The 13053-nt window shown below is 41.8% G+C and overlaps 1 protein-coding gene across 4 annotated transcripts in view; it reads left to right on the top strand.

Annotated features, from left to right (window-relative positions):
- Window positions 1–13053, top strand: part of lrp4 (low density lipoprotein receptor-related protein 4) — a 561339-nt gene that overhangs the window by 91762 nt on the left and 456524 nt on the right. The window contains exons 16-38 of one of the 4 annotated variants that reach the window (XM_051379476.1): window positions 606–731; window positions 1400–1608; window positions 2183–2264; window positions 2357–2462; window positions 2546–2747; window positions 2967–3156; window positions 3970–4101; window positions 4696–4836; window positions 4946–5032; window positions 5120–5291; window positions 5641–5803; window positions 6053–6278; window positions 7124–7427; window positions 7856–8074; window positions 8294–8428; window positions 8832–8940; window positions 9233–9425; window positions 10475–10588; window positions 10872–10983; window positions 11521–11582; window positions 12336–12423; window positions 12551–12692; window positions 12943–13004. In XM_051379476.1, coding sequence (XP_051235436.1) covers window positions 606–731; window positions 1400–1608; window positions 2183–2264; window positions 2357–2462; window positions 2546–2747; window positions 2967–3156; window positions 3970–4101; window positions 4696–4836; window positions 4946–5032; window positions 5120–5291; window positions 5641–5803; window positions 6053–6278; window positions 7124–7427; window positions 7856–8074; window positions 8294–8428; window positions 8832–8940; window positions 9233–9425; window positions 10475–10588; window positions 10872–10983; window positions 11521–11582; window positions 12336–12423; window positions 12551–12692; window positions 12943–12984 — 3356 coding nt within the window. In that variant the 3' untranslated portion in view covers window positions 12985–13004. Of the gene's footprint in view, window positions 1–605; window positions 732–1399; window positions 1609–2182; window positions 2265–2356; window positions 2463–2545; window positions 2748–2966; window positions 3157–3969; window positions 4102–4695; window positions 4837–4945; window positions 5033–5119; window positions 5292–5640; window positions 5804–6052; window positions 6279–7123; window positions 7428–7855; window positions 8075–8293; window positions 8429–8831; window positions 8941–9232; window positions 9426–10474; window positions 10589–10871; window positions 10984–11520; window positions 11631–12335; window positions 12424–12550; window positions 12693–12942; window positions 13005–13053 lie in introns of all 4 variants that reach the window. The other 3 variants (XM_051379474.1, XM_051379475.1, XM_051379477.1) reach the window with 3 other exon arrangements.

Genomic DNA, 13053 nt, shown 5'->3' with positions numbered 1-13053 from the left:
CTCATGTTCCAGTTTTACATGTTGTGTGTTTGACTGTTGTTCTAATGGAGAATTCAACATCTGGATAAGGGACAGCAGATGAAAATGAGCACATTTACAGTGATGTTAAATATGAAATAAATTAATTAAAAAGTAGATTAGTTTAGCTTAGCATAAAGACTCTTGGACACCATGTACAGAAAACAGAAGGCTCAAGGTTGTGCTTTTATAAAAAAATATCTGCAGAACTGCAGAAAGCAGATAAGCATATTCCCAAACTATTGGAACTATTCCTTTAATACATTTACCCAGAAAGAAAACAAAACGCCTCTTAAATAATTTGAAAGGAAAATAAAAAAATGTACAACCCGCATTTTATTTTCTGTAGTTTTGCTGATTCCTATCAGACATCGGCCATGTATGAAATGGGTCACTATGTTGTAAAGAATCAATTACATCCTGGAATTCCAGCAATGAAATCAAAGAGCAAAATGTCATCATAGAGGTCAGCCAAGGTCCCTGGTTGATTGCAAATAAATAATTAGATGAAATTAAAAATAACCTTTTCTAAATGTAGTCACATAAACCATCACATCCTGAGCTGTGTGCCTCTGTCTCTCCTGTAGGTGGCAGGAACCACTGTGGCAGCAACAACGGAGGCTGCAGCCACTTGTGTCTCCCCAGAAACAAGACGTTCACCTGTGCCTGTCCCACCGGCTTCAAGAAGGTGGACCACTACAACTGTGCCGACGGTGAGTGTCTCATATGAGTACATATATATTCATTTGTGAAACAACTATTTTAGCCAGTTTGCACATTTTTTATGTCGTTTTTAGGGATCACTACAAGACCTTGTTACACTTTTTAAAAAAGTTTAAAGGAAAGTAATTTAAGAGATGTCTGCAAGGTTTTACTAATTTAACAGGTAAAAGATAATCCTCTAACATGCATTTAATCTACCTGATCAGCCTGGCAGTCAAGGAGTAGGGTGTAAAATGTGCATGCAGAGGATTACAAGACCTCCATCAAAATAAAGTTTAAACTAATGTATATTTAAAACAACTTAAATTACATGATACTGTTCAGTGCAGCTAAATAAGTGCTTAAATTGGAAAAGTTTTTAATGAATCACTTTTATATTTTTTAACTACCCTGTTAAAGTTGCACCACTTGGAATACAATTATGTGACACTTGCACACCCTGTGATTATAAAAACATCTACCAGTACATACATTTTATTGTCATTATTTAGAAAGTTATGTTAGAGAAGGTTATTATGTATGATATGAAGAATTTTTGGTTGGATTTGCCCTTTAAGGGCTTCTAGTTGTCTGTATGTTAGTGCTGTTTTGCTGTGTTCACTGTTGACCCCACTGTTAAACCTAGAAGACTGACAGAAGACCTTTGGTCTTTAATCAGGTCTTGACAAGTTCCTGCTTTTTGCCCGAAGGACGGACATCCGACGAGTCAGCTTTGATACAGAAGACATGTCCGATGATGTTATCCCTCTGGCTGACGTGCGCAATGCCGTGGCGCTGGACTGGGACGCCAAAGACGGCTACATCTACTGGACGGATGTCACCACCGACTCCATTAACAGAGCGCTGTGGAACGGCAGCAAGCAGGAGGTCAGTGACATCTACAGTCTGACTGAACCCAATAGTGTCATGCCACCATTTCTTATCTGTCCCCGACTCATCAGAGCAGCAGCAGCAGAATACAGCAGGATTTCAGTTTATGCAATACTGCCATCTAGTGGGGTGATGTGAAAGTGCAATTCATGCTTTGTAGAGGATAATGTAGGTAGTTGTGTTGGATTCAATTTGCTTTGTTGTCCACAGCGAAAATTTAGCCTTTAACCAGGCTAAAAAACAAACACAAAAACAACATATACCCTCTACACAAACAGTTTCACAAGGATATACAGGGATCCATGAAGTCATTTAAAAAAAGAAAGAATAGAATTAAAAACAAAAATAAATTGGACACAGCTAAAACAACAGAAAACTGTAGTAAAAATAATAATAATAATCATAATCATAATCATAACAGTACAAGAAACTATCACTATGGGTTCATGGGAAAATGGAAGCAATGCTAGGAAATAGTGTCTTTCTGTTCTTCCGATTGATAAATGTCAGTGGCAGATCATCATCAACACCAACTATTATCTATTTATCTCTCTTCTCCCTGCTTTTCCAGGTGGTGGTTGATACCAGTCTGGAGAGCCCAGCAGGTTTGGCAATTGACTGGGTGACCAGCAAGCTCTACTGGACCGATGCTGGTAAACATCCTCTTTTCATACAAATTAGTCACCTGCATGACAGTGTGTACTCTTGGATTTAAACCAGTTATGTCATGTCTTTGGTTTCTCAGGCACGGATCGTATCGAAGTTTCTAATGCCGATGGGAGCATGCGGACTGTCCTCATATGGGAGAACCTGGACCGGCCCAGGGACATTGTCGTTGACCCAGTCGGAGGGTGAGATGATTAGAAAGTCGTATGAACCTCAGCAGGGCATTGCACTTTGATTCTTTCTCATTCATTTTATCCTTTCTTCGTAGTTTTATGTACTGGACCGACTGGGGCGCCAACCCAAAGATCGAGCGTGCAGGAATGGACGCCTCCAGCCGCATTGTCATCATCTCATCCAATCTGACGTGGCCCAACGGGCTCGCCATTGACTACGAGACCAAACGTCTGTACTGGGCTGACGCTGGCATGAAAACTATTGAATTTGGCAATTTTGATGGTTCTGACCGACAGGTAAAGGGTCACTTTTATCCTCATGAAGTTCATGTTTTCATGCTGATTAGTTTGAGACATTCAATAGTAGAATTTATTCATTTTGATAGCAGCAATTTCATGAAATGTTCATCCTTAGTTGAGATTAGCTTACTAGTTAGTTTGGCATTAACACTGTAAACAGATGTTTAGGGATGTTCGCAGATCTTATAAGACCTCTACTTCTGTTTTTGCATGCAGGTTTTGATTGGCAGCCAGCTGCCTCATCCCTTTGGCCTGACCGTACACGAGGACAAGCTGTACTGGACAGACTGGCAGTCCAAGAGCATCCAGAGCGCCGACAAGCTCACCGGCTTGGGTCGACAAACACTGGCCGAAAACCTGGAGAACCTAATGGACATTCACATGTTCCACCGACTACGTGAAACAGGTCAGTGTGCTTCCACATGCCAGATCACGACTGAATTAAGCAGCCAAAGTGCAAAGGAGTAAGAGGTTAGTCAGTCAGATATCAAAACCTCATCAGATTTTTTCCCACCTGGAAATAATCTTGTGATCATGCATAATACAAAAATATATCACCAACATAGACCTGTCGTTTAGCTTACATAAAACAATTGCAATTTTAATTACACTATTTGTAAGAAAAATCATGTTTTCCATATATTGTTCGGCCCTTTTCAACATGTATGTTTAGGATCGGCTGCACTGTGGGACTACGTGTATAAAGGGCTTTGAGTCCTACACTGTTCACTGTACACCTTCAAAAACACTTCACTTCACTCACACTCAAATCCAATGTGCTGCAGTACAGAGATATGAAATATGTAAATGAAAAATGTGTCCGTATACTTACGGTCCACACTTTATTTGTCCTGTTGGACTTCAGTCATCTCTTGTGACAAGGGAAAAAGATCTCCTGTCACTTTCTGCTTTTCTGATTTTTGCCGCCTCTTCTCAGAGCTCAGATCCTGTGTCTCTCCTGACACTGGGAGGATTACAGGTAAACTGAGAGGGCAGAGAGCCTCAGGGGCTCATACCAAACTGAAACCTCACTGATCTCACTGATGTGTGGGGCTCTCCCGTGTTCCCCGAAGGGTTTTACTGTCTGTAGCTCCAAGTTGTGTGTTTTTGTTTTGTTTGCCCCAATTTCTTTTATTCTCTTTCCATTCCCTGCCTCTAAACTGACCTAGAAAGTAGGACGATGGGTGAGCTTAGTCTGTTTGCGTGTCTCCATCTGTAGTGCGTAACCCGTGTTCGGTGAATAATGGAGGCTGCAGCCACCTCTGTCTCCTGGCTCCTGCTCCCAAAGCCTCCAGCTGTGCCTGTCCCACCGGGATCAACCTGCAGACGGATGGAAAGACCTGCACGCCTGGTACGAAACAACCTCTGTTTGCATTGAAACATTTGTTCATTATTTAAAACAGAGGGAGCATCGTACAACTGTTTCCATGTTTCCTCGATGTGCTCTGAAATCATAATAAGAGTTTAAACCTCACCAGTAAGATTTTACACATAAAACAATAAGAAATACAGATTTAATATAAGACGTCAAATTAGATTTAGATTTTGTGGGGCAGTATACATCCATGTTGACAGTGCAAACAGTAACTGCTTTACTGCTGACTTTTCATGGTAATGGTCAACCAAAATACCAAAACTTAAAAAAAAATAAAATGTATCCTGGCTGAATCACACATCCACTGTAACGGCTTAATGCCTCTGATCCATCACGTGATGGGAAATGTAGTGCCAAAACATCTTCATCTCGAAAGGAAATACTTAGTAGTGGCAGAATCTATCTTTAAATAAAAGTAGAGAGAATAGAGAGAACAAAGAGAACAAAGTACAAAAAGCATAGGGTTCAAAGACTTGCTGCCAGGGACATAAAAGCATGTCAGCCCCCTTTGTATTTTGACCGGATGGTGCTGTGATATTTGTCTTGTGTGTGTTGTTTGTATGTGTGCAGGGATGAGCAGCTTCCTGATTTTTGCACGGAGGACAGACATCAGGATGGTTTCTTTAGATATCCCCTACTTCGCTGATGTGGTTCTGGCCGTCAATAGCTCCATGAAGAACACTATCGCCATCGGTGTCGACCCCAAAGAAGGTTTGTGTGTCTTCTCAAAGTTTTAAAATGTTTGTTTTTTTGTTTGTTTGTTTTTTTGTAAAAGTGATGAAGTAGAAGTCCTTACATGTGTATGTGGCGCCTCCTGCAGGAAAAGTCTATTGGTCTGACAGCACACTGAAGAAAATCAGCAGAGCCAACATTAACGGAAAAGCACAAGAAGACATCATATCTACAGGTGAGGAGGATTGCTCTTTGCAATGCTGTTTAACTCCACCCTGTCACAGTGTCACGACTCCATCTCCTTGTTTCTCTGTGTCTCTAGGCTTGATGACGACTGATGGCCTGGCGGTGGATGCTGTTGGCAGGAAGATCTACTGGACGGACACGGGAACCAACCGCATTGAGGTAGCCAACCTGGACGGGTCCATGAGGAAAGTTCTCGTCTGGCAAAACTTGGACAGCCCTCGAGCCATCGCCCTCTACCATGAGATGGGGTGAGGCCACGAGAATGTGATAGATTTGTTTTTCACTCTTTTCAGCATTCACTGAGAAATATTTTAGTATCATTAAAGACTTGTTATGCTTTGTGCTAGCTCTAGTTCATTCATGATTATTTGCTGTCCTGTTGAAAGAAAGAAAGAAAGAAAGAAAGAAAGAAAGAAAGAAAGAAAGAAAGAAAGAAAGAAAGGTCCTGATCATTACCATCAGTGACTTTACCAGCTCTGGGCCATGAGCCAGCATGTCCTCTACATATTATCTCTGCTTTCAGTCTCCTTACGCTGTCTGACCTTCAACCTCTACATCCCTCTCTCTTTCTCTCTCTCTTCTCCCTCTCTTCTCCAGTTATTTATACTGGACAGACTGGGGCGAGCATGCTAAGCTGGAGCGCTCGGGGATGGATGCATCAGACCGTGTGGTCCTCATCAGTAACAACCTGGGCTGGCCCAACGGCCTGGCCATCGACATGGCCGGCTCACAGTTGCTGTGGGCCGACGCTCACACTGAGGTCAGTGGTGATGCCTTATGACACAATTTTCACCTCATAAATCATAAATACGACACTTGTGGTCAGACAACACGTCGTACAAAGCACTTATTTTCCAGCATAATCTCCCCTTGGTGCAGAAATTAGGAGAGATTCAAAGGTTAAATGGCGAAACACTAATTGGCTAAAATGTAAATGCATTAAGACGAAAGATATCAGACATTATAGAATCATGGCGTTAATCCCTTTCATCTCTCTGCCCCTCTTCAGCGTATCGAGTCGGCCGACCTGAACGGGCAGAATCGCCGCACTCTTGTGACACCAGTCCAGCACCCTTACGGTTTAACTCTGCTGGGGCCCCACATATACTGGACCGACTGGCAGAGTCGCAGCATCCAGAGAGCTGACAAGAACACCGGGACCAACACCATCACGGTGCGATCCAACCTGCCAGGCCTTATGGACATCCAGGCTGTGGACAGGGAGAGGCCACTGGGTGAGTCTGAGGACATGAAATATACATTAGTTTCCAGTTCACCTGTCATTAAAGGGGAACAGATTTTACTTCTGAAAATCGAGATAGTTGTTGGTGGTAGCCAGTGCAAACCGAGGATGCTTTTAGATTACATATTTTCAATAGAAAGTGTGTGTTACAAACAGATGTGTTTATTTAGTCGCATTATGGGAAGTGTAGGATCCAGTGATTCTGCAGCTTGAACCCGTAGGTTCCTGATATCTCACCTCTGTTGCTTCATGTTAAACCGCTCTTCTTTTTAACTGTCTCTTGTTACTACTCGTTTGGCTACAATATCTTTCATCTAGTCCTATTTAAATAAATAGCCCTGCTGCCTCATGAAAAAAGTGTTGCCATGGATTTATACTGCTCATTTCCTTTATTTCACCTAGTCAGTATCTTTCACAGCAGATCATACAACTTCCTACATTCTTCAGATTTGCTCAGTGGCCTTTGTTTCACTGTAGCAATTCATGTGTTTCCCTTTTTTTTACCTCCATTTCTATTTTTGGCATCCTTTGACATTACTCTGTGTCTGGGTACCTTTTTTCTAACTGATTCCTATAGGTTTGAAACATTTTGAAGAAATTACCACTACATACCGTTAACAACCTGAATATACCTTCTGTTAAGTATTATGTGTCGGTTACCTGGTGACTGACTGAGTGATTTTATGTGTTGCCTAGAAACAGTAAGACACCGCTGTGTAAACAAAAATCTGCTGCAAGTACACACAGGTTGTTGTTTGGCAAGGTATCTGTGTTTCTGTTTTATTTTAGTGCACCTCTGTCTCTTTGCATCAACCCTTCTCTCTCCGGCCTCTTCAGGTTTTAATAAGTGTGGCAGGAGGAACGGGGGCTGCACCCACCTGTGCCTGCCTCGTCCCAATGGTACGTCCTGCGCCTGTCCCACCGGCATCCTGCTCAAGGGAGATGGCAGGTCATGTGACGACTCTCCAGAGACCTACCTCCTCTTCTCCAACCGCGTCAGTGTGCGCAGAATCTCCCTGGACACTAATGACCACACCGACGTACACGTACCGGTGCCCGAGCTGCACAACGTCATCTCACTGGACTACGACAGCGTGGACGGAAAACTTTACTACACCGATGTCACTCTGGATGTTATAAGGTGCGAACAATGTCTATATGCTAACTCTCTCTTGCCATTTATGTTTTAGCTTTCATTACATTGATTACAATTTTATAATTATTTATCAATGCATTGTCTGTCATATAGAGGTGTCTTTAAAAATACAGTAGATAATGGAAACAAACAGAATTTGAATGTTTTCCTTTGTGTTATTGTCGCTGTGCCCAAATGAATAGTCAGTTTTATAGAGAAATAAAATAAAAAAAATAAAAATAAAAATTTAAAAAATGCTTGTAAATACAATACTGTACTACAAAAAAGCAAATCTTACAGAAAAAAATAAATTAAAAAGTCTGACATAGAACAGAATAAAAATGGTGGTCACATCACATTATCAAGATTTTTTTTATTTGCTCTAATCAAGTAGCCTTATTTCATATAATGTCCAACCTTTACTCTGTTCTTAGACGTGCAAACCTGGACGGCAGTGGAATGGAGACGGTGATCAGCCAGGGCCTGAAGACCACAGATGGGCTGGCTGTAGACTGGGTGTCCAGGAACATGTACTGGACCGACACCGGGCGCAACACCATCGAGGTGGCCCGCTTGGATGGCACGAGCCGCAAAGTCCTGGTCAACAACAGTTTGGATGAACCCCGAGCCATCGCCGTGTTCCCGAGCAAAGGGTGAGAGAGGGGAGTGAACCGGGCTTTACCTTTTAAATTAGAATTTGACTCACAAGCTGTTAACAGACATTTCTTCAGCATTTTTGGAGCTTTTAAAAGATGTCTTAAAGCCAAATATTGAACTACGCTAAAATGTGGAGTGTTATTTAGACTTCTCTGTTTCTTTTTGGAAGTGTCACATTAGGAAGTTTCCTCACAAATTTGGCCTCTTCTTTGCAGGTACTTGTTCTGGACTGACTGGGGTCACATTGCAAAGATTGAGCGATCTCACCTGGACGGCTCAGACCGAAAGGTCCTGATCAACACTGACCTAGGCTGGCCCAACGGTCTCACTCTAGACTACGACACACGAAGGTCAGAGAGAAAGAGAGAACTGTGTGTGGAAGGAGCTACCCGTGGGGCTTTTGTAAATGCAATTAGATTAGATATAATGAAAGTTTCATGATCTATTGATCGCTGTAGGGAAATCAAATCATCTCAGTATCAGAAAGTATATCTGCAGGACAAATAGAGAGTTCTGAACATTATACAACAGCCAGTTATTATATGGCAACTGAACATACTGAGATTAACTCACTTCATTAAAGGGATTGCATATTTGACAGTACAGAGTATAGCTATGCTATGTTAACTTTTTATTATGGGGTGCAATTATCATGGAGCATATGTGCAGTAATGTGCCAGGACATGCAAATACAAGCGTTGTGTATTTACAGGCAGATAGAAGACTGTTTTTTAAATCTGATGTTTTCTGCAGGATCTTCTGGGTGGACGCCCACTTGGACAGGATCGAGAGTTCGGACCTGAACGGGAAACTACGTCAGATCCTCGTCAGTCCAGTTTCCCACCCGTTCGCCCTCACACAGGTACCCCCCGCCCCTCCTCACCCCCAGCTTTCACTGGGCTGACCCTTCCTCCTGGCTGCCTCCTCCACTCACCTGCTCTCTTTCACTCATCGGCTCACCGTGTGACTCTCACTGGTTGTCTCTCCGTCCTCCAACTCATACTGAACCCATTCGACTTAACCATTTCTTCTACTTCCCTTCCACTCTGACCCTCATTTTTCTTCCTCCTCTTTCCCTACCCTTTCTTCCTCCCATACCCCTGCTCCTTGTCTGTGTTTTTCCTCTCCTCTCTTCTTCTCCCTCGTTTCCCCAGTTGAAGCCGGTGTCCTCCCCTCTAACCCCTTTCTCCCGACTCTCGCAGCAAGACCGCTGGATCTACTGGACGGACTGGCAGACTAAGTCCATCCAGCGAGTGGACAAACACACCGGCCGTAACAAGGAAACCGTGCTGGCCAACGTGGAGGGCCTCATGGACATTATAGTGGTATCACCTAACAGACAGACAGGTAAGGAGGCTTTTCTTCTGACACCTCCAGCTGACATGGAAACACCAAAGACCTCACTATGTTTGTCAGTGTGTCAGCAGCAGAGACTGATATAGATGTCTGAGCCTGAAATACAGCAGGCAACGAACACGGGTTCAGACTGGCTCAAATCTAATCAGTGAACTGCTGAACCACAGCTGCCACACATACCCAAGTTTAAAATGTATTCAGACATGACATCTAACACAATAATTTATACTAATTTAATACTAATTTGATTTAAAATACTTTCAGTCAGTCAGAGCTGTGTTGTTATCTGATTTTCAACTTTGCTAGATTACATCTTAACTGGACATTTTCATAGTAACACCACTGAATACAGCCTCAAAGAAGAACATTGATTTGAATCAGTATTTTAATTAGTAACATAATCAAAACAAAAATTAACCTAATCAAATTTGTTTATGGTTCTTCTGTTGTCTCCCTCTGCGCCCCGTGAAGATGAACCCTTTTAATTAGAAGTCACATGGATTTACAAGAAGCAGTAACCTTTCAACAGGATTAAAATCAGAAATCTGATTCCAGCCGCTCTGATGTTAATTAACTAAACAGGATGAATTTGTTTGAGCTTCTTGTAATGTAATTTAATAAAAATATTTTTTTAAATTGCATTTCAATTTGTAACAGATTGCATTATAGTTATCTTGCTGCAACCTTCATTTTCTGGCATCACAGGGCTGTTGCATGATCGAAGCCAAATTCAAATCCCAACTTTCGGGTGCCCGGTTAGCTCAGTGGGTAGAGCTGGCAACCCATGTACCAAAGCTGAGTCTTTGCTGCAGCGGCCCAGGGTTCGAATCCAACCTGCGGCCCTTTGCTGCGTGTCTGCCCCCCTTTCCTGTCTGTGTTCAGCTGTCCTATCAAATAAAGGCAATAAAGCCAAAAAAAAAAAAAAAAACTTCCTCACCTGACGAAATGAACCAAACTAAAGAAAGAAACACTCCTTGATTCCAAATAAAGCCCTCCGACTGTTTGGTATCAGTTGTGAATGTTCTCTCTTCTCTCATTAGGTACCAACCTCTGTGGGGTGAATAACGGCGGCTGCACTCACCTCTGCTTCGCCAAGACCAACAGTTTTGTGTGCGCCTGCCCTGATGAACCAGATGGGCGACCCTGCTCCACCAGTGAGTGACCACTGGGACCTTGCAGTGTTTATCTGACTTTTGCATGTGCTGACTTTTTGATGATGTTTGCCAACATGTTTCCATGTTTTAGCCCAAATCTTGGTAGGATTTTTCCTAGTTCACAGTTCCACAGTTTAGAATGATATTGAATAAAATATAAGGGAAGTCTTTACACAGCATGAAAACATATATAATAATTAAAAACTTCCGTTCCTCCCAAATTAACAAAAAAACAATAGTATGTTCCAGCACACTCAGGTTCTGATATCCACATGTTTATCAGTTTCAGGTTACATCCCCACCGCACCTGCCCGAGGAACCAGCAGCACTCCCGTCCCCAACAATATCCCCAAAGCTCCAACAGACACTCCACACAGAGGACCCTCACTGGTTAAGTATGTCTGTTTCACCATTTGAATATTGGCTTTTTCAACAGCAAAAGCTCCATTCTGAAGTAAAAAAAAAAGTATCTTAGAGTACTTTGACATTATCCCACTGAAAAACAGAGTAGTACTTCGATTTCAAATAGCAGCATGTTGTCCACAAAACATGCTGCCAGATTTACCTCATTTCAACTTTTCATCTAATTTGAAGAACTGAAAAATGGAAATTGGAGAATTTTCCCAAAGAGTACTATTATGTAATTATTCATTCTCAACAAAAAACACAACAAGGTTTTCAGCCAGCAGTAATATTACAGAAGCTTACAAACTCTTCCCAAAAGCCCTACCAAGATAAAATATATAATATACTGTAAATGTGTGTATATATATATATATATATATATATATATATATATATATATATATATATATATATATATATATATATATATATATATATATATATATATATATATATATATATATATAATATATATATGAGTATTGGGTAAGTACCCTTCTCACACTGAGTCTCTGTCTTATTTTCAGCTGCACTGGAAAGAACCTAAACGAAGAAGGCTGCGTAAGCAACGTGGTGACGGCTCCTCATGGTGGGTTCAGCATTAAAGGAGCAGTCTGACATTCTGATCTTACTCACAGTAAAAAGAGAGAAACAATATTACTTTCATTCATGTGTGTCAAGCACATAGATCCATGATGTGTTTAGCCTAGCTTAGCAGGGACAAACTGCTAGCCTAAGTCTTATTTACACCCTGTATCTTGTTTATTTAACAACAAGGCGAAGTTGGTTGTGTTGGTTACTTGCTTGCTGGCTAACATGATAACAGCTTTGCAGGTGTAAAAGGTTGCATTTTCCTTGTTTCCCCTTGTGTTCAGTTTTACTTTGCTAATGCCCCAGTTATGTCGTGTCATTCACATCAACCATCAAGCAATTACAACAGGGAAACTATGTTTTTTTTTTTTTTTTTTTCTGAAAGCTCTGATATGCCTGACTTGGAACAAATAATACAGAAGTGCCTGAAAGAGAGAATAAATATAGATGCTAAAGTTTGTCATCATAGTGATTAAATACACTTGAGTGATGGGAGAAGCACAGTGAGACCTGCTGCCATCAACATGAATGCTGACAGGTTGTAAATACTGGGAACTTTTCCCAACGTTACCTTCTGTCCCACAGGACATGAACGCATCATAAGCTACGATAAACACTTTCAGAACTATCTTTGTTCTGTGATGGAACTGAAATTAGGAATTTGACAGCAAACAGCTGTATTTCCCCAAATAGTCTGTAATGTTTGCACTGCGAACTCACCAGTCATTAACATCTGTCCCATCTGTTGAAGGAGAAGGACTTCATATCAGCTATGTGATTGGTGGAGTTCTGACCATCCTGGCAATCCTGATCCTCATTGCTGCTTTGATCATTTACAGGTCAGTCCCGTTTCTTTATTTTCTTGCTTCCTGGTCAAACAGAGAGTCTGACTACCTACATTTGATACACAGCAGATAGTTCAATTTGGAACCAACGTGCTGCTTTCTTCCTGTTTTTGACTCACAGACATAAAAAGTCAAAGTTTGCTGACCCGGGAGTGAGCAACCTGACCTACAGCAACCCCTCGTACCGGACGTCCACACAAGAGGTCAAGATCGAGGCGTCGCAAAAGCCTCCAATATACAACCAGCTTCGATATAAGAAAGAGGTAATGAACAGGCTGGAATAGAAAATAACAAACGCTTTTAGTTTAACAGATGAATGGATTAAAGGTGAATCCATGATATTTCCATAGAATGATCAGAGACTGTGCAGGTGTATGCTGGGTAACCTCAGAGACAAATGACTGTACTGTTTGTCTCCGGTCAGATTGATTGTGTTATACTGTAACATGTGACCCGAGCAGGTTACAGACATCAGCACTCATATTTTCTTCCCCCTCTCTCTCCTCACTGCAGCTCTCTCATCCCTACAACTCCCTCTCTCCTTTTATCTTTTGACCCACTTGTCCCGTGGAGAGGTAGTTACACAGCATGAAGGAGTTATCCAGCTCGGTTTTCTCTGACTTG

Source organism: Dicentrarchus labrax, unplaced genomic scaffold, assembly GCF_905237075.1.
Source record: "Dicentrarchus labrax unplaced genomic scaffold, dlabrax2021, whole genome shotgun sequence".
In the NCBI taxonomy this organism is placed as follows: domain Eukaryota; kingdom Metazoa; phylum Chordata; class Actinopteri; family Moronidae; genus Dicentrarchus; species Dicentrarchus labrax.
Note: the sequence above shows the minus strand (reverse complement) of the source record. Positions and strands in the feature narration are given on the sequence as shown.